Source organism: Eublepharis macularius, chromosome 3, assembly GCF_028583425.1.
Source record: "Eublepharis macularius isolate TG4126 chromosome 3, MPM_Emac_v1.0, whole genome shotgun sequence".
Taxonomy (NCBI): Eukaryota; Metazoa; Chordata; class Lepidosauria; order Squamata; family Eublepharidae; genus Eublepharis; species Eublepharis macularius.
Window position 1 is genome coordinate 21,700,922 of NC_072792.1, and position 21,780 is coordinate 21,722,701.

The following is a 21,780-nucleotide window of genomic DNA, read 5'->3' on the forward strand; positions in this document are numbered from 1 at the left end:
CTTCCGATTGGCTGGTCGGGAAGGCGAGTTAAAGAGCTGCAGGGACTGGGCAGAGGCGCTGGGCTGGGTGAGTTTGAATGGACGGGCGGCGGGGCGCGGTGGGGGGACCCGGGGGCCTCTGCACCCCCCTCCAGGGCTGCTCCTTCCTATCCTCTTAGAGAGTTGCCTGGATTTTCCTCCAAATGCTTCTGTCTTGCAAGCGCTCAGCCGGTTTGTGATCCTTCAGGGCTTCCTTTGCATTCTCTCCATTGCATTTGGGTGGCTTCAGAACACGCACGCACCGAAGAAGCGAGCTGTGTGACTCACGAAAGCCACAGATTTCGTTAGTCTTGTAGGTGCTGCTGCACTCTTGCGCTTTCCTGCGAGCACCATTTCCTATCCTCCCCCCCCCCCCCCCCCCGCGTTCAATTCTTGGGCTAAGCGCCAACTGGGTTCTTCCGCAGGCAGCAAGCCTTGAGAACCTAACACCGTTTATTCCAGCATTTTTGTTGAACTTCTGCGAGTCCAGAGCTCGTGCAATCTGGAAACGTGAGTCCTGGCCCCATAACCTATATAGTGAAATCCTAAACAGAGTTACTCCAGCATAAGTCCATTGATTTCAATGGGCTTCCATTGCAGTTAGTCTATTTAGGATTTCACTGTAAGCTTGAATAGAAGTGTCTGTAATAACCAAGACATGAAAGACACAGGTGTTGCAGCCATTTTGTAAATAACTTGGTTAACTGACACCCGCCCCCCCTTTTTTTCTTTCTTGGTTTAAAAAGATGATAAAGAGTTTTACAGTGAAATCCTAAAGAGAGTCACTCCAATCTAAGTCTATTGATTTCAATGGGCTTAGAGTGGAGTAACCCTCTTTAGGATTGCACTGCTAATGTATCGACTTGTTGGTTTTTGGTTTTCAGTGGCCCCACAACGGTGCCTCCTTTTAAGGATGCCTGATTTTGAAGCTGAAGTTCCTGGAAGGCTGAGGAGGGTTTATCAGGAGGAGGCCAGTCAAGGCGCCTTTCCCTACAATGTGAAGCCGCTGGAGCTTTGGAGGGAGTGTTCCCGTGTCCTAGCTGAAATGCAGTACTGAATAGCTCAGCTTTTCCCAGAACAAATTTCTTAATGCTTGGGAAAGCTTCACCTGCATAATTTTAATGGTGCTAGGCTCCTTTAAGTCACAGATGCCCAAATACCTATCCTGTTTTAATAGCACTCTTCTTCCAAGGGAGCTTGAGGTGGTATGCATGGTTCTGCCCTCCTTTATTTTTGTGTTCACAACAATCCTGAGAGGTAGGTGAGGCTGAAAGAGTGGGACTGGCCCAAGATTACCCGGTGAACCAAGTGGGGATCTTAACCCACATGCAGTGTAACACTCTAACCACTGTAGCACAGCAGTTAAGTGGCTAGGTTGCAAATCAGCACTCTGCAGGTTCGAATCCCACTGCTGCCATGAGCTCAGTAGTTGGCCTTGGGTAAGCCCTTCCTCTCAGCCCCAGTTTCCCAGCTGTATTGTGGGGATAATAACAACACTGACTTGTTCACCGCTCTGGGTGGGGCACTAATCTGTCTAGAAGAGCAGTATATAAGCACTTATTATTATTATCATTATCATTATTATCATCATTACATACCACTGCTTCTCTAAAAAAATGGTGGCCTGATCTGAGGGACATGCCAGAGTGTACTCTTAGTTCTAACAAGGCAAGAAAGAGGCTGAACTGGTTTTTCTGGTGCCTTATCCTAACAGAGGGTATTCTAGAATATTCCCCAGAATCCTCCGAAACAAGAAATTCCATAACAGTATAAAGAGTTCCCTGAAGGTAGGGAGTTTGAAAGTCACAGCTATAAATGTGTCCAACAAAAACATTCTTTTTTTTAAAAAGGTGCAACTTCCTATTATGAGCGGTGGAAAAGAAATTAAAATGCAGATCGGTCCAGAGACTCCTGGACGACTTCCGCTCCAAAACCCCTTTGAAAGCCCGAGCGATTACAGCCATCTACAGGAACAGACCGTGTCAAGTCCGTCAGTTTTTAAGTCCACAAAGTCTTCCTTGGTAAGATGATTTGCCACACTTTGTGTTGCACGAGTTGTGCTCCTTTGGGTGTAATAGTCCTGAGACCCCAATATTTATATACCTTGTGATAATGATTCAGTGGGTGTTATGGTTTCCAGGGCATTTGCGGAATTCTTGGCAGACTAGCAGAGCAACAATGCCATAAACGTAGGACTATTCCGCCCACGTTCTGCCAAGTTTTTATGAATCAAATCCGGTTTAGAATTCCTGTCCTAAAGTGGAATCTAATGGTGGATGAATCAATTACTGTATCGTCGTCTCAGCCTTTCAAAATGGCATAACTCTTGGGGCTCGTGGTTTGAGAAACATTTTTAAGCTTTAGTTCTTGTTGTCCCTGGGTGTTAACATCGGTCTGTCCTTTACCTGGTATAAACCAAGCTTCCAGGGTATAAATTAAAAGCGTGTTTTTTACTTTTAATGGTAAATAATGACCGTCTGAGGCGGGCAGGTATATGGAATTATGTGAGATCCTATTCTTATAGCATCAGTATGGCCAAGAGCTGGAGAAATAAAGCTAGAACTTACAAAAAAAAAAGTCATGGAGAGTGACAGACAGATTGATTGTCCCAAAGTCTCCCTGACTAGGGGCTTGAGGAATCCACTGTTCCTAGAAACACTGTTTGAAAACCATTCGAACAAAATCTGTTGTGCTAGCATAATTAAAATTTCTGGTGGTGTACTTCTCTCCCCCACCCCCATGCTACCCTTTAAAATGGAAAGTTAGTTGCTACTTGTGTAATTGTGCTGTTGTCATCCCCTTTTAGACTCCAGGAGAATTTGGGTGGTCTATAGAAGAACTTGCTTTAATAAACCCGGTGGAAATTGACTCTGAAGATATACGCCGGCAAGCTTTGCACTTAAGCTGCGCCAGGTCAGTTATTGCATGAGGTAGAGTTGCAACAAGACACAAAAAAGTGGCGGTTTTTATTGCTACAGTGAACCAACTGCACCCTTGTTTGTTTGTTCTCATTTCACAGACTAGATAGAGAGGCAGAAGAGAAAAGACAGAAAGCAATTGAAGAGGTAACTATCCTTTCCGGTTTAATGTTTACTTGGGGTAAAGCCAAATGACACTGGAGCCGATATAACTTTAACACAATCTTAAAATGTGGGGTTTAACAACCAAAGTCTGGGTTAACGCAGAGTGAAGCTGGAATATGGCAAAATAGGTGTCAGGGTGAAGTGTTCTAGCTTGTACTACTTTCAGCTGTTAACAAGTGTATTGTGTGTGTGTTATGTGGGGAGTAGTCACACCTAACATCTGATAGAATGGGCCAAGAATGCTTACTGTGTGGTGTTTGTTTAGACAAGGGGTAGGCAATATTTTTTACATAATTCCCAGGAAAATCTGCCTTGACCTGGATAGCCCAGGCAAGCCTGATCTCGTCAGATCTCGAAAGCTAAGCAGGGTCGGCCTTGGTTAGGAATTGGATGGGAGACCTCCAAGGAAGATCAGGGTTGCAGAGGCAGGCAATGGCAAACCACCTCTCTTAGTCTCTTGCCTTGAAAACCCCAGCAGGGTCGCCATAAGCGGAGACCTGGTTCGGTTACCTGCGCCTCAGGGGCTTGTCTCAGTCCCCTGGACTGAGAACTGGCCTTGCGTGTCAATTAAGCAAGATGGTCGGTTGTGCTGCGCACATACCAATGGTTGCCCATCTCATGAAGTCTTAGCTGCCACTGCCCCATCAGAGGAGGGAATGAAGCACCTCTTGTCGGTGTGCCCGCTGGCAAAGACATGAATCAGGAGTGCCGTTCACACGTTGACATTGAATGCATGGACATTCCACATGTACGGGTGTCCATCTATTCATAAGAAAAAGCCACACGTGTACACTTTGAAAATGAAACTAGGGACCAGTACCCGGATAAATGTGGATTTTGTATCCCACGTTCAGCTGTAAATGCATTGAATGCAATTGCTCAGATCTTGTATAAAGAAAAATCAAGTGTATCCCGTACACAGATTGTACATGTGTTCACTGCAACTTGTGAACAGGGCTAATGGAGGGCACCAATGTTGTTGGCCCTTGCTGGTAGACATTAGCTGCCGACTAGGCCCCATCAGTGTCTCATACTGAAAATCAATTGTCACCTGCAATCTTAACCCTTTGCAAGTAGATGGTTTTAAGGAAGTGTTTTACTTGGAACAGCTTTTTGGGCTAGTCTTGAATACTGAAGAACATTATGATCAAACCAAGAACTGCAAGAGTTTCACTTGGAATGAATGCTGAATGTGTTCTCAACAGTGTACGTATGTCTAAACTTTCCTTTTAGTTCTTCACCAAAACTGTCATTGTTCCGTCTCCTTGGACTGATCACGACAGAAAGCAAGATTCCCGTTTTAATTCAACTCGCTGTAAGTGTTTTGCCTAGTTCTGCCAATAGTGGGTTCTCTTCCACCCCTTTCAGCCAGATGCCTTCCTGCGAAAGCCTTTGGATGCTCAGACTTACCCTTCCAGCTGGTCTCACTAGGTTCTGGAGGACCCAGACCCTCTTAAGTGGTTGGTGGATTGCCTTGCGTTGGGGAATTGCATCCAGTGATCGGTGGATCGCATTGCAGCATCTGTACGGCTTGTGGCATAATCCTCTGAGGCGATGTTTTTAACTTATGGAGCTGTATAAGTCTTGCGGTGAAGTCACTGCCTCTTCCATTCATGGGGTTTTATGCTTTTTTAAATCTTTACAGCCACCCCTTGAGATGTTGAGTTGAGGGAAAGTAACTGGACTAAAGTTGTCTCCTGAGCATGGGGGGTGGAAAGGGGATTAGAACTTGATCTTCCCAGTTCAACTTCCAACATTGTATCCGTTGTACCTTCAACCTATGGCTTTCAGAACCTCACTTGCTATGCCACAAGCCCCTACTGGGCTGCTGTATTTTTTGGCTGTCTTTTGGAAGGACCTGCCGCTAGTGTGCATAGCCTAGACAACGAAGATGCCACACCTCCTGCCGCTCTTTGAATGCAGATTAGAGCACGGGACTCTAATCTGGAGAGCCAGGTTTGATTCCCCACTCCTGCGCTTGAAGCCAGCTGGGTGACCTTGGGCTAGTCACAGCTCTCGGGAGCTCTCTCAGCCCCACCCATCTCACAGGGTGTTTTGTTGTGGGGATAATAATGACATACTTTGTAAACTGCTCTAAGTGGGCATTAAGTTGTCCTGAAGGGCGGTATATAAATTTATTATTATTATTATTATTATTATTATTATTATTATTATTATTATTATTATTAAATTGAAGAGGAACGGCAGGACAGTGAGGTGAGGCCACCCAGCAATAGAGAGGATTCATCCATAGCTGTAATCCTTGGATTGTTCCTCACTGTGTTGCCCCTCCTGGCTTGTGTCTTCTGTGCTCGACTTTTTTGGTCTGCTGCCCACTGTCCTGGGCAGTGCTGTGCTGTGTCTCCAGCCTCACTGGCTGAGCTCTGTGGTGGTTTGACAGACTGCTATGAAAATGATATGTAGGTTCATTCTTTTCTGGGTCCTGCCATGGCCTCTCTTAAAAGGTAAAGGTAGTCCCCCTGTGCAAGCACCGAGTCATTACTGACCCATAGGGTGATGTCGCATCACAATGTTTTCTTGGCAGACTTTTGTTACGGGGTGGTTTGCCATTGCCTTCCCCCAATCATTTACACTTTATCCCCATGAAAATAGATAGTCATTTTACTGACCTTAGAAGGATGGAAGGCTGAGTCACCCTTGAGCTGGTTATTTGAACCCAGCTTCTGCCAGGATCGAACTCGGGTCACCATGGGCCTCTCTTAAACCGGGGGTGGGGGGGGGGTTGCAGGATTTCTAACTGAGACCTAGAAAAGCTGAAACAAGACTCCAGAATCTGACTACCAGTTCACCAAAGAATACATGCACATTTTATATGACTTTTATGGGTGCCTACCGAACAGTGTTACTATCAGGCTTGCCGCTACCTTCTCTCCTGGTCTTCGGTGGTTAATAAGAATTGCCCCCAGAGGACCAACTAGGGGAAGCTTTGCAAAAGCTTCTTTTAGGCTACAAAGGACTGACACGGCCACATGCGGTCAAGCAAGCTTGTAAGAAAACTCTTAAAGAACAGACTCTGCATGGTACTGCACTGTTAGTTGATTTGATGATGATGATGATGATGATGATGATGATGATGATGATGATAAACAACCTTTGAGGGTCCATTTTCATGCCCGACGGATGTACTTCCTTTCCTTTCTAAACGTTCTTTAAGAGGTGTTTTCAAAGGTGTTTTTTTTTTTAACATGAATATATTTATTTTGATCATTGACTAGGGGCCTCTTAATATCTTGCAGGTATTGAACTAAACAGCGCTTCACCGGTTAGCAGCGAACTGAGCCGGTTAGTCACGCCTCCTGAGAAAAACAATGGTGGGTATAAAACGAGCGAGGGAGCCCTGCCCAGTGGCCTGTGCTTCCGATTGCAAGCTGTGAAAAGGCTCCCCTGAAGTTTTTTTTTAAAACAACTGGGAGTGGGGTAGCAAAGCAGTTTTTGTGAAGGGAGGGGCAGAGTTCAACTCTAGTCCCCCACTTGCACCCCCGTCTGGAGTTCTGTTCCCCCCCCCCCTCAGTTTAGGGAAGCTTTCCGCTCTAAAAGCCTTTACCAGCACTCTGAAGTACTGCCGGTCAAGGCCACAGCTGCCCTTCTCGTCTGCTGTGTTACGGTTCCAGGTTCCTAGCAGAGCTCTTGTGCATTTAACATTGAGCTTTAGGGGAGGAGCTATATCCTGCGGTGAAAAGAGACGCTCCGTTGGACATGTTTGCTTTAATTTCTCTGTCGCATAGCAGTAGAAAGGGGTGGGGGGTTATTGAGGGAAGGGGGTTGGAACTTTAGAATTGTCCCTTTCTGGGTAAGCGCGTGACCCAGTGCACGGTGAGGATTTATAGGTGGTCTTGTGGAGCTCCTGAACTCTGGACTGTCCTATGTGAGCAAAGCACTCTCAGTTCTGGGGCTGCCGAGCCTCCTGCTATGGCAAGAGGCCTCATTCGCCCACCACTGTTCCGAGCGGCAGCAGGAGAAATTACCAAAAAAAACCCAGAAGCTTCAGCTGCATTACACTCTCACTTCCTGGTAAAACTCAAGAGTGATGTAGGGTAGCTCTAGGAATTGCCTGTTTTACTAGGGCTGCCAGGTCCCTAGTAACATGGCACGGGTTCCCCTGCCCCTTCTCACTTGGTCAGTGAGCAGGTGAGGTGAGCAGAGGCAGGTCGGAGCATGTGTGTTGCCTAATGACGTCACTTCCAGTTTAAACTGGAAGCTACGGCATCTCAGCAAGGCCAGTTCTTCAAGAATCAATGTGAAACACAGCATAAACAGTGTGTTTAAACCAGAAATGATGTCATCTGGGGGGGGTGGGCTGCAGAGTGCACACACTTCCTGTATGCACCAACGGAAAAGGATAGGTGTCCACGCCCCGCACCCCCACTTTTCAGATAGGGTGACCTGGCAAACCTAGGTTTTACCCAGAAGTGATGTCACAATGTAGCTGACATTGCTCCCCAATTTCCTGGCCCCCAATCCTCCTGCTGGTTGGCAGGCTCAGTGCCTGCATTCCTTTATGTTCTTGTAAAGGTAGGTATCCTGCAAAGGTCAGCCCTGTGCTGTGGTCACTGTAGCCATATTTGTAAAATACAGGCTTGGGGAGGGAACAAGCTTAGCTTTCCTGCTCGTGACTCAGTCGCCAGCTTGTTGTTCGTCTCTTAGCAACGAACATCTCAGGTAGCTTCTACATCTTAATCAACTCATAATTGTGTGATGGGGGTGTGGGGGACACACCTTGATCTCAGCAATGTTGTCCTAACATTACGTCTCTTCGTTACAGCCACTTGCCAGACAATACTGTCTCTGCCTGTAGATTTTGACTTGGAAAAAATTCTAGGTATGTAATATGGAAGAATGAATACCTCAACTGATTTTCCGGCTCAAGTGGGAGCATGTGGAAGAAAAAAGGAGGCTGCCTTATATGCAGGCCCCAATTCTATAACATGGGACCCATGAATCCACCACATAGCTAGTTTCTGAAGTTTTCAATATGCCGCAGGGGCCCAGTCCTGCCGGGGACTATGGTGCAGTGTGATACGGGGCTCATATCTGGTTTCAAGAGCCCCGAGTCAGACCACTGGTCAATCCAGGTTTGCATTTTTTACTCTCCCTATAATTGTGAAAGCCTGGAAACATACGGGCGGGGAGGGGGGTTGCAATTTCTTTTCCTGAGGACTGCTCTCCTCAATTGTCCTGTATGAAATTTTGGGGAGCACCAGGGGGAAAAGGCTTCTTTTGAAATGAGTGAAATGCTTTTAAGAAAATCTTTTATTCACTCCAAATATATAGCATGAAAATGTCCGAGTATATTTAAATTTACCCCAAATCTCTGGGGTGTCCCCCCCCTTCCAAAAATAATGTGTTCCCCCCCCTTGACTTCAAAATTTCCAGAAGTTTTAGTTCCCTGATGTTGACTGCCAACAGCTTTCTAGGGTCTCAGGCAGAGGTGTCTCCCATCATGGCCGTTTCCACACACGTTGAATAATGCACTTTCAATGCACTTTAGCAATCCTTTGGAAGTGGATTTTTTGTTTCACACATTGGAAAAGCAGTTCCAAATGTTCACTAAAGAGTATTGAAAGTGGATTATCCAACGTGTGTGGAAAGCAGCCCATATGGCGACCCCTGCTGGGGCTTTCAAGGCAAGTGAGACGCAGAGATGGTTTGCCCGTGCCTTCCTCTGCAGTGACTTCCTTGGTGGTCTCCCATCCAAGTACTGACCCCGCTTAGCTTCCAAGATCTGGCTATGCCATGCTGCCTTCCCTCTCACAAGAACCTTGTAAAGAAAGACAAATAATATCATCTTCACATCGTAGATGTGAATCTGGGGCTGTGAAATAGTGAGCTATGTTTAAAGCTAGGTAAGTTTTTGATTGGCAGTACTCGTCTAAACCGGTAACTGGTTTTGTAAATGGCCTTCTGCTTCTGTTTAGTTTGCCAAAACAAAACCAAAAAAACCCTTTGCCTTGTATTTGCATGCACGCTGTGTCCTTGACTCTTGTGATTCTCCCCTTCTTTAGGTGCATATTTTAGACCAGACGAATTGGCAGATCAGTCTCAGGAAAGCCTGAGTACTTCCTCATTGAGAAGAAAGCTGTTTCTGGATGAGAATGGAAGTCTGTCTGAGAACTTGTCCCCTTCTCAGAGCCCACGCAACGTTCCTGCCTCACTCGGAGTGCTGTGCTCCATAGACATCTCCCCAGTCCGCTGCAGAAGCCCCCTGAATACATCGAGTTCGGTAAGCAGCTTGTTCGGTGCCCTTGTGTATGTCTGTGTTTGAAGCACATCTGGCTCCAAGGATGATGGCTGGTGGCCTGGCTGGTGGGGTAGAGGGAGACCCAAAGGCCAGATGGGGATTGGGACAAGGGTTGCAGTAAGCAGGAAACAGAGTCTTTTGGTCCCTCTCAGAATTCCCAGTCCTGAACCACAGCGGCTCCTAGTACTTATCACTTTATTCTTCTATCCGTGGAACCCTCTCTACATTTTCTTTCTGACCGTCTGTTGCCTCATGCCTGTGGCACATTTCTATTAATGTTCAATGTTCCCAAGCTGTGCAGCTTAGAGTGCCTGATTATGGAATTGTTGAAGACTTGGGATTAGATCTAATGGATTTGTTCCTGTGTCACCTTCCCCCAGTGCAAGAGGTCCTTTCACTAGTGGAATGCCACGTGTCCTATCAGATTCTTTAAATTCCACAAAAATTGAACCAAGGGGCTCTATTTAAATGATGCTGAATTTAGACTTGGAAGAGAAATTGGGCCCTACTGGCCTGTGAGGTTTGGGCACTCTTCAGAGCAGAACTGGTGAAGTTATGTCAATATAGGAATATCCTTATGTTTAACATTAACCGTGGTTTTTTCTTGTATCTTGAAAGGGCCAATTTTCTTCTAGCCCAATTCAGGGAGATCCAAGGAGATACAGCCTGGGAAGCCTAGCCAGCCCTCGGTTTCCTGAGAGAAGTCCTGCCAACGTCATCTCTCCAACTGTTTCTCCAATTGGCATTCAGATAAGAAAGACACCATTATCAGGTACGCTTCCGAGTGATTTTCCGGTTGAGATGATTTACCTAATGTACCGTTCTTTTCTTAGCTGTTTCCGAAGCTTGGCGCTTATATTGCCACAATGTCATATGGATCCTGTTTGGTGCCTTTTTGTTCTTTGGGGGCAGCTGCTTCTCAGAACAGGTGTTTTTGGCTGCTTTTCAGCTATAGCGGCCTGTATGATTTTGTTTGCGGGCATCTGTGAGCCGTCAACAAAACCCCTCCTACAGCCACTCAGAGTAAATAGCAGTCAGCCAAGAGAGTGTGAGGGCAAAGTAGAAGAAAGAAGATTCAGGGAACAGAGGGCAGCAAGGGATTTTTGTGTTAGCCATTGTGGTTTTGTGTTAGAGTGTCAGGCATAGGAGCTGGGAGACCTGGGTTTGAGTTCCCACTCTGCCACGAAATCTCACTGGATGACCTTGGGCCAGTTATGCTCTTAGCCTAGCCTACCACTTTGGTGGGTCCTTGTAAAATGGCAAAGGGAGACCAACAACAATAATAGTTTGGCTAGGAATCCTGATGGTGTTTTGCCATCTTCTGGGTGTGGAGCAAGGGTCACTGTGTCTGTGTGTGTGTGTGGGGGGGGACTGAATTTCCTGTACTGTGCCAGGGGGGGTTGGTCTAGATGACCCTGTAGGTCCCTTCCAACCCTATGATGCTATGATTCTAATAATAATATTTGATTTATATACTACCCTTGTGTAGTAACAAGTGTGTTGTTATTATCCTCACGATAATCACCTTGTGACATGAGGTAGGTGGAGCTGAGAGAGCTGTGACTAACCCAAGGTCACCCAGCTGGCTTCAAGTGGAGAAGTGGGAAATCAAACTCACTTCTCCAGATTAGAGTCCTGCCACTGTAAACCACTACACCAAACTGATGTTCCTTGAAGGAAGGACAGAATAAAAATGTACTCGGTGGTAATCGCCATATATGACACTGCCAAACTGTTTTTTGCATCCAGGTTCGAAATCAGTGGAGACGTGGCTCCTCTTTGCGGCTGTTAAAATCTTCGTTTAGAGCCCTGATCCTCCACCTCGTTGCATGCAACGAGTTCTGTGTAAGAATTAGCAGTTTTCAGTGTGGCCCCATTTCCCCATCTGGATCTGTTGAGATCAGTGGGAACCAGAAGTGGATTAGCATAAGTGTGCTTTGGGATGAGCACCTACCTCCTCACGCACTGAACATGCAGGAGCCCGCCTGCTGCCACAGATCTCTCGTGCTGGGTTGAGAGACGTGTCTGTGGATCGCTGGGGTGAACTAAGCAGCAGCACTGACAGCAGTTCGTGAAGTCCGTCAGCAAAATAGCACCCTGTGCCTTTTCCTCGTTCTACTGCAACTTCCATCCTCCTATTCCAGGCCGTGTGCAGTCCTATGTGAACAGTTGAAAGACAGTGTTATGTAGTGGTTAGCGTGTCAGACGAGGATCTGGAAGGCCCAGGTTCGAATCCCTGCTCTGCCCTGGAAGCTTGCTGGGTGACCTTGGGCCACCCAGAGCCTAACCTACCTCACGGGGTGATCGTTGTCCAGATGAAATGGAGGTGTAAGCATGATGATGTAAGCCACTTTGGGTCCTTTGGGAGAAAAGCGGGCACTATACATCTAGATGTACCAATTACACAACCAGCGCTCACTCCCTGAATTTTGCATAAGGTTTCTGTTGCTATTCATGGGAAAGGGTTTGGATACCAAGGCTCTTCCCCCACCACTGGAACTCATATTAAGGCACTTCTTTGGCTTCTGACAGTAACACAAGCATTGGCCTCACACTTCCAAGCATATACAATCCTGTCATGAGGGCTAGAAACTTGCCTCTTTTGAAAGCTGAGATTCTTGGGAACTTGGAATTGTATGCCCGTCTTCCGTGCTCCTTCCATCTTCCTCTGTGCTCTTGGGACGTTGCTTTTTTTATTATTATTATTGATGCATCACTTATTATTACATTTCAATACAGTCACAGTTCTCCTATGATACATCTTTTACCCCTTTTGTAACCCTCCCCCCCGCAAGGTGACCATCCTATAACTACAAATTAAATTTTTAGCCACGAGCACATTTTTTTCAATTTTCCAAATATAGTTGTATTGGCTTCTCCATTATATACCCATTGAAAATATACAGACCATTTCTCTTTTATCTCCTCCATTTTCCCATCCCATGCCTTATCTTTTTTTAAACATTCCAACATATCCGATTGAATATATTCATACAAGTAATCATTCCATCTTTCTAAGGTCCATTTTAACTTCTCCTTCCAACCGTATGCAATCACTGCATGTGCAGCTAGTATCATCGCTTTGAAAATATCCTGGTTTTGTTTCTCAATTCCAGTGTTTCCCAATACACCCATGAATATTAGATCTACATCTATATTGAGGTTGACCTTACATACCAATGCTATTTTTCCCCGTACCTTGTCCCAGAAATCTATGACCTTTGGACACTCCCACCATAGGTGGGAGTACCACCCTTCTTTTGCATTGCAATGCCAGCAGTTAGGTTTCATCCCTTTAAGCATGTATGCGAATTGGGCAGGAGTTCTATACCACTTCATGATAATCTTCCTTTCAAGTTCTCTATACTTTTCTAGCTTAATTGCCTTCAAATTCACCATTAACTTATTAACCTCCTCAGAAGTTATTTGTTTTTCTTTATTCCATTTACTTTTTAGAGTTCTAAACATAAACTCCTTATCCCTCACCAATTCAAGGTAAATTTTCCCTGCCAGCCCTTTCTTTATTTCATCCACATATAATGCGTGTTCTATATTATTGTCTTCCCTTTTAATAGCTTGTTTATATTTGTCTTGTTTAATTAACTGGTGTAACCCCATTAAATTTAACCAATATCTTTCCCCCAATTTTTGATTCAATTCCTGAAGTGGTAACAAATCCCCTTGACCATTGTACATGTCCTTCACTCTAGTTATACCTTCCGCCTTAAGATCTTCCCAAAATTTCGGGTTCATCTCCTTCTCCCAGATATACTTAAGTGGAGTCCATTTTGAGTTCTGTGGCATCATAGCCGTTTTCCACCTCTTCCAAGCAATCAAGACTATTTTTCTTGGGCCTTTTGCTTGTCTTATCTCCTTTTGCAGATCTCTAGTATAAATTCCATAACTACCTGCTCCCTTATTGATTGCAGATTCTAATCTTACCCACTTATCCCCTTTCCTCCATTCTAGCTCCATCAATGCTTTCAACTGAAATGCATCATAATAAGCTTGCAAATGTGGGAGTCCCCATCCTAAATCATCTTGGGGCATATATACCAATTTTTTTGAGATTCTTGCTTTTTTCCGGCCGAACACCCAATTTTTAATATTTTCATCCCATTTCCCTATATCTTTCTGGTCCAGTTCTATTGGGAGTACCTGAAGTAGATATAACATCTTGGGTAATATAAACATTTTAACTGCTCTAATTTTCCCTAAAATACTCAAATGTTTATTCTTCCAATCCTTCAATTTCTTTGTTATCTTTGTCCAGACCTTATTATAATTGATTTTTTGTAGCTTCTCTATGTTTCTAGTAAGATATACTCCTAAATATTTAATTTTACTTACTCCTGAATTCATCCCCGTTAGAACTAATATCTCTCTTTTAGTTTCCTTATCTACGTTAAGAAACATTATTTCAGATTTCTTAATATTGACACCAAGCCCCGAGCTTGACTTGAAATCTTCTAAAACAACTAGCAGTTCTCTTATTGCCTGTAGTGGATTACTTATTGTCAGCAGAATATCATCTGCAAAAAGATTTAACTTAAGTTCTTCCTTACCTATTTGAAATCCCTGAATTCTACCACTATTTTGAATCCTGTCTGCTAGGGGTTCCATTGCTAATGCAAATAGCATCGGGGATAATGGGCAACCTTGCTTTACTCCTCTCTGGATTGAAATTTCTCTAGTATGTCTATCGTTTATTCTAATAACTGCTTTACCACCCCTATAAATTTCCCTTATAGTATTTAGGAACGGTCCAGTAAAACCAAATTTCTCCAATACCTGCATTAAATAATTATGATTTAAGGTGTCAAACGCCTTATAAACATCTAATTTTAGCAGAGCTAGGGTTTTCTTTTCTTTACCAAACAAAACATTTAATATATTTCTCAATGGATGGGCTATAGATCTATTCTTGACAAAACCATATTGATCTTCCTTAACTAGTTTTGGTAAATGTTTTTCCAATCTATTAGCTAGAACTTTTGCGAATATTTTGTAATCTTGATTCAATAAACTAATTGGCCTATAAGAATTTGTATCTAAAGGGTCTCTCTGGGGTTTTAGAATTGGAAGGATCTCAGCTTTCTTCCATGAATCTGGCATTTTACCTTCTTTTAATATATAGTTAAATAATCTTTGCATTTCTGGTATCAGTAACTCCGCCATTTCTTTATAATATTCTGCAGTAAATCCGTCTAAACCAGGGGATTTTCTTGGGACGTTGCCGCACGCACCCAGCCTTGTTTGTAGTCCTTTCATAAAAGCCACCTGCAGGTTTGCTTTGACTTTTCTTGGATCTGGTACCACAAAACCTGACGTCAACATATGGTTCTTTTTGTCTTGCTTTTTATGCCTAAATATTTGCGTTACTTGTGTGTGCCTGGACATGCTTGCACACACAAGCTTGTTTTGGAAAACCTATCGCTTCATCTGATAGATGATTTGATTTATTTTCTGTCCCCCCTTCACCCCCACACCTAAATACAGGACAAAGACGATTCACTTTTCGCTCCCCAGACATCCCTTCCGTATCAAACTCCCGCCGCCCGACTCCTCCTCCAACCAGATCTTCTTTTGTGGAATGTTCGCCGTTAAAAAACTGTTCCCCTATGAGACTGATGGCTTGCCGAGGAGCCACCATGTACCAGACCTCCTTCGTGCGTCTGCCTTCTACCCCCGAAAGTTTCGACGAAGAGCAGGAAGAGGAAGCGAAGGGCTCACCCGCTGAAATCTCCTTGCCGAAAGTCAGTCTGCACCAACTGAATGGGGATTCCTTTCCGCACGGTCAACGTTTTGTGGTTGCCAGAGTGTCCATATCACCGGACCGCTCTGGAGCTCATGCCCAAGAGTTGGCCCTGCTCCACAATCTTGACAGCTTGAATGAAAACCGCACGGTGGATATGATGGATGCAGAGGAAACGTTGGATGTAAACTCAGTGCAGGGTTCGGTGGAGAACAGCAACCAGCCGGTGGCTGGCTTTAGCATAGAAGGATCTTGCATGTGCCTGTTACCGCTAGCTGAGAGCAGCACCAGCCCATGCGAGAACAGTAGCATCCAGGTAAGGCCCTGACCTTACTGATAGGTCATCCTCGTGTGGGCCCGTGTCTGTGTGGCGAGGGCTGCGGTGTAAGTTGGGAACTGCCATAGGTCCTTCAGCAGCCATTATCTATGATGGTTCAATGGAGTCTCTGTAGGCCTCTGAGTAACAGACGGTGAGAGGGAATGGTCGCCTTCCCTCCTTGCCTTTTTCACGCTCTGCTTCTCAACTTATCAGAGTCATCTGCAAATGCTGGACTTGGTGGTCTGTGCTCTGATCCGGCCAAGTTATTCTTGTGTCCCTTTTGGAAATGTAATAATAATAACATGTGATTTATATACCACCCTTCAGGACGACTTAACACCCACTCAGAGTGGTTTACAAAGTATATCATTATTATCCACACAACAATCACCCTGTGAGGTGGATGGGGCTGAGAGAGCTCCTAGAAGCTGTGACTGACCCAAGGTCACCCAGCTGGCTTCAAGAGGAGGAGTGGGGAATCAAGCCTGATTCTCCAGATTAGAGTCCTGCCGCTTTTAACCGCTACACCAAACTGGCCACAGCATTGAGAGACCTTTATCTGTGTTCACCATATGGTTGTCTGAATGCAATTCTTCCTTGTTCCGGAAGCTCCCAGGCTAGGTGGTTCTTTGCGAATCTGGAGGATTCAGTCCTGACCAAGTCCTAGGTAGCTAAAGTACCAGCTAAAGTCAATGGGCTGTGTAGTGGCCAGAGTGTCGGCCAAGGGTCTGGGAGATGTGGTTTCTATTCCCTATGCTGCCATGAAGCTCACATGGGCTGGTAGCTTACCTTAAATGATGGATAGGATAAGGGCTTGGATAGGCCAGAGTGTTTCTGTGGCTGGAGGGATTTCTGCCAACAAAAGGCGACACGTTCTGGGAAGCAGTGAGAGAGGAGAGGCAGAAAAAGTCACTCTCTGCAGGCAGAAATCCATCTGTGGAAACACTCTGGTGGATCCAAGTCAAAATGAAGAAGGGGAGCACCACCAATGTTGTTCTGAGTTCCTCGGAGGAAGGGGAGGGTAAAAATGAGATGGGGGGCGGGGAAATAGCAGTATTTTAATGTCCTGCCTCTACGGTACTTTGCTGCTTTTTCATCACCTTCCTCCTGGCATGGGTTGGGCAAAAACATCAAGAGGGAGACATCTCCTAAGAAAGTTGCTCCCAGGGGTTGGATATTGTCTCAGGACCTAGAGATTTTGCTGTATCTCCTGCCCCTGAAATGGCTGACGCTCTGCTTCTCTGAGGGAAAGGACTGCCCAACATCTTCAGCCCTGCCTGGGTTGCTTCGGTAGCTGCACAGACGAGCTCTCCGGTTGTCTCTCACAGTGCCATCCTAAACCGAGCAATATTCTTCTAAGCCCACTGACTTCCGTGGACTTTTAAGGGTGTAACTTTACTTAAGATTGCATTGTTACCCACCCACCAAGGGGGATGTTTATGAAGGATTTCTTCTGTTGTTATTTTTGTGTGCTATTGTTGCTTTCCTTTCTGGCCACTTGTAACGCAGTGGCCATAAAGGAAACCAAACCACCGGTTCCTCTAATTACCTTGCCATTTCTTTCTACCAGGTGGACAGTGGCTATAACACCCAGACCTGTACCAGTAGTCTTATGGATACAGCGGGAGTGGAGATCAGTGGGAGAGAGAATGATACACACTTTTATGAGACTCAGAACAAATGCAGTCTCTTCAAAACAAAGGTAAGACATTCGGGGCTCGTCTGTAAACCTGTAATAGATCAGAAAAAGCAAAGTGTGTGGTAATTGTCATTCAGGTTCTCTTGAAACTGAATTCTGCTTCCAAATTTTAAGAGACCCTATTTCTGTGGAGATGTGTTTGAAAGTTCTGAATTGTCCAAAGCCTCAGGAGTAGGTAAGTTTTCCAGTGGTAGCAGAAATGGCTTTTGCCTGTTCCTGTTTAGTGGCAACCCGGGAGTAAATGATGCAAAGTAAAGTCGAGTTAGGCAAAATGCCGAATTCTTGTAGTTCATTTGATTATACAGCACTGGAATCTGGGTGGGAACAGGACAGAAAATGTCTGCTTCAAAAATTGATGCCAGCGTCTCACAAAATGGCGCACCCCAACCATTGCGGGTGCAGGTTTGACTGTCTAAAACCTTGAAGTAATATTTCAAATCTTCTCTGACACAAATGTGTACATAAATCTATTTATCATGGGAAGAGGGTGGATTGGAAGTTTCCTGGGTTTGTAACCGGATCTATTATTTTGTTTTGTTTATGAGGGGGGCGGGGAAGCCCTGTATCCTGCATTCTCTTATCTGAAACTTCTGAGCTAGTGTATAGAATAGCATCATTGAAATCACATAAAACATCCCAAATGTCCCAAGGCCACTTGTGGTAAAAATCAGTACGCACAGCCACAAAACCAACAAAGCCTGGAACGAACAGACATTTTTCACTTGGTGAATGGGCGCCAGACGAGTGGCTTGTGGAAGGACTTCTTTGCCATTGCAGAATTGGCCAAAACTACAAAACCCACCAGAATTATAATTTTTAGTTTTAATTTATAAAAGTGCCAAAGTGCAATGCAAAAATGCAATACCAGTGAAATAACTTAATAAATACATAAATAGGTGTTCAAAATACAAAAGGTGCGTCCATACATTATATACAAAATACAATAAATGCAATCAACAATTCACAGTCCGAAATATAGGAGTAAAGTGCAATGTTCCAGCGAGGTGGAAAAGCGCTGCTTGGTGGAGAGCCAACCGCGTGTCTTCTCATGAAGGTTCACAGTCCCAAAATAAACACGTTATGGTGCCGACGGGGTTTAGCAAGCAATATTTCTATTTAACCCGTTTCGTGAGGCAAACTCACTTCATCATCAGGCATGAAGCAATTAGGACTGACTATGTCTAGGTGTTAGCAGACCTTGCCTGTCTGTTGCGTCGGCACGGCTCCTCGCTCGATCCAGAATTGGCGACTTATCACATACCTGCTGGTGAGGCCCACAGACAAGGACTTCTGCTGGAGATCTTAACTGTTAGGACGCTTGTGTGGGAAACTAGCTCCTGAATAAAACCAGCCCCAAGAGGCCACGCGATTTTGGAAGCATTTTTGATTTCTCTAGCACACCTTTCTGCTGTTGGCCTTCCTAACTGAATGAGGGAGCTGTGAGTAGTGGGGAAAGAGTCAGATCTCCTAATGATCACAAAATAAGGTGATCTTGGGTCAATTGGGCTCTCCTTCCTATTTACTTGGTTACACGCCCACCCTGCGATGGTTGTATGACTTCCCTACATCTTTCTGGGAAACTCCTAACTAAATAAAATTAGGGATGGGAGAGTGCAAATGTTGTCATGGCGGAATTACTCTGGATTATGTCAAGGCCCTAGATAACAACAACAAATGCTCTTCTAGACGGATTGGTGCCCCACCCAGAGCGGTGAACAAGTTAGTGTTATTATTATCCCCACAATACAGCTGGGGAGCTGGGGCTGAGAGGAGTGGCTTACCCAGGGCTTTTTTTCCGGGGAAAAAGGTGGTGGAACTCAGTGGTGGAACTCAAGACCGCACAATGACGTCACTTTGGGTCAGCTGGAACAAGGGGAGAGTTTTTTAAAGTTTAAATTGCCCTCCGTGAAAATGGTCACATGGCCGGTGGCCCCGCCTCCTGATCTCCAGACAGAGGGGAGTTGAGATTGCCCTCCGCGCCGCTCAACTCCCCTCTGTCTGGAGATCAGGAGGTGGGGCCACCAGCCATGTGACCATTTTCAAGAGGTTCTGGAACTCCGTTCCACCGTGTTCCCGCTGAAAAAAAGCCCTGGGCTTACCCGAGGCACCTGTTGAGGTCAAGGCAATCATGGGATTCGAACCAGTAGAGTGCTGATTCGCAGCCGAGCCACTTAACCACTGTGCTCCAGCAACTGCACATTTCCCCATCTGTTGCAGCCCATGACCCTGAGACTCCCTCAACATCTGAATTGCTGGGAGAGTGAAAGCCTCGTGTGCTGTTGCAACTAAACTCAGCAAAGAATAGAGAGAGAGAGCTCAATGCAGGGGGGAAGGAAATAACACAAAGAAAATGTGAGAGACTGGAGGAAGAAAATGGACTTCAGAGGTGGAGGAGGAGAGAGTCACAGTGGGCCCTGTGCTGTGCAGAAAGGGGAGTGGAAGAGATGTGAGTTATAGAAACGTAGCAGGTACAGAGAAACGACTCCACGGGACGCAAGGAGAAAGAGCAACCCACAGTGTAAAGGCTGTTTGATGAAGGGGAGCTGAGAAACTGAACATGCAAAGATTCATGGGTCAGCAGAATGGAGGAAGAAGGGATTATGGAGGTGCAGAGGGGAAAAGAAAGGGATCGTTGAGTGAGGGGGGCTGTGGAAAGCAAGGCAACGGACAAAAATAAGAGGGAGCTTGATGATTGACCCCCCCCCCAACTTTCATTTTAATAACATTTATATAAAGTTACTCACATCTTCTTCCTTGTTTCCCTCGCTGCCCTCAGAACCTTTGTGTCAAATTGCAGAGTACTCTCATCTATCTCCTGCTCTTCCGTCGTCTTCCCTGCCCCACAAGACTTCAGGCAGAAAGACGGCCATTGGCAAGAGACTGTGTTGCCTTAAGGTGAACCAGAGCAGTTGCTGTTGAGCACCAAAATAATTTCATGTCTGGCTCTAAGAATGGAGGGTTGAGTACATGTGTGTTTCACCGAGTTCTCTCTCTGACTTTTAGCAATGCAAACCCGTCCCGGGATACTGGACTGAAACCGAGCCTGTGAACTGTTCTGGCTGCCCCCCGATAGAACGACCGCGGTCAAAATAAAATACGTGTTGCGCCTGGAGTTGAGGTGGTTCACTGTAGGAGCCGAAGCAATTGTTCTCGAGAAACCTGTGGAAGTCCAGTATTGGCCGGATTGCTCACTTTGTCATTGGAAGGGTGGTTGTTAACGCAGATAACAGGAGGTGCCCTCACAGCTTGGACTTGATTCAGACCTCATGGTGGCCCCATTGCGTTGGCAGGGGGGGGGTGCTGCTCACAGATGCAAGGTTTAAGCCGTGGTAGTGCTTGTACAGAGGTGCTGTTTGTGAGAACAGATCCTGCCTTATCAGGGTTGCCAGTACAAGACTGGCCACCGACAGGAGACTTGCCTTGTGGGGGGGCCCTTGCTGGCAATGTAATGACGACGCCAGTGTCACCCAGACGCCATTTCTGGGCACATGGGGAGAGATGTCAGTGCATCAGGATGCTCTCCGTTGCACCCCCATTTCCTCCAGCCGAGTGGTGCTGGGGTGGGCCTGACGCGGCAGGGGATCCCTTATCACCAGCAGGAACCTGGCAAGCCTGCACCTGATAGCTGCTGTGATTTTCACCCCCCCTTCCCGAAAGAGCTGTTGCACTTGCTCGAATTGTGAGATCCGCAAAAAAAGGGCGCCCACGAAAAAAATTTCATTCTTGCAAACCGCACCTCTCGTCTCTGGATTTTGAGGGCATTCGCAAAGGAGTCGTCACTGGTCTGAACTGGGCACCAGAAGCACATGGAACTGCACAGTAAAACATCAACAAGAGGGATTGTTTTGCTCATCTTATTTTCCGTGAAAATAAATATTTTAGTCAACAAGTCCATTTCTTCCGTCAATTCTCTTTTGTCATTGTTGGGAGATCGTGCACAAAAGCATACCTTGACGTTTATGACTTTTGGTAGTATTCACTGTATTCTAACAATCTTTGTGCCTTTCCCTTGTTTTTAAAAATCAAAAAAAAGTTACCCTTTTGTGTACAAAAATGTGAATTTCTTACACAAAACTACACAGGTATGAAACTACCACAGAATGTACAGAAAAGATCCCATTTATCTTTTTTTTTACTTTTTAATACATTAGCAAACATCCCTTGCACACGGATTGTTTCATAGTTGCTCTAACTTAATTGGAATGAAGTAATTATCTTGATTTACACAATAAAGATTTGTCACACCTAGGCTAAATGTTGTCTCTGTGATATCTCAAAATTAGAAAGTGATCAATAGAACTAAGAAGATAGCAACTGCTTTGACTGTATCCAGTCTAGACAAGGAAAAGCTGCATGTTTGCAGATATCTGATCTGGCTGTGCTGAGCTATGTTTCAGTAACCTTGAGGCTAGGCTACTGTATCATGCTGTACATGGGGCTGCCCTTGAAGATGATCCAGAAACTAGTTAGCACAGAATACAGCTGCCAGAACTGCCACTCTTACTCTGAGGTCCCTTCACTGACTGCCTAGCTTCCACATCCAAATCCAAGGTACTATTGCTAACCTTTAGAGGCCTTCATAACCAGCCCCACCCTCTACTTGAAGAACTGCCTCCCCTCCCTCCACGGTCCCCTTCTGCAGCTTCA

General features: G+C 45.4%; 1 protein-coding gene across 1 annotated transcript; it reads left to right on the top strand.

Moving 5' to 3' along the window:
* Nucleotides 1-46: 46 nt before the first annotated feature.
* BORA (BORA aurora kinase A activator) lies at nt 47-21,780 on the top strand. The gene is made up of 12 exons (XM_054974023.1): nt 47-67; nt 1,869-2,039; nt 2,825-2,931; nt 3,038-3,083; nt 4,335-4,416; nt 6,359-6,433; nt 7,885-7,941; nt 9,125-9,342; nt 9,979-10,132; nt 14,860-15,431; nt 17,005-17,136; nt 20,137-21,780. Exons 2-12 carry the CDS (start codon nt 1,884-1,886, stop codon nt 20,224-20,226), a joined length of 1,689 nt encoding a protein of 562 aa, XP_054829998.1. The 5' UTR covers nt 47-67; nt 1,869-1,883; the 3' UTR covers nt 20,227-21,780.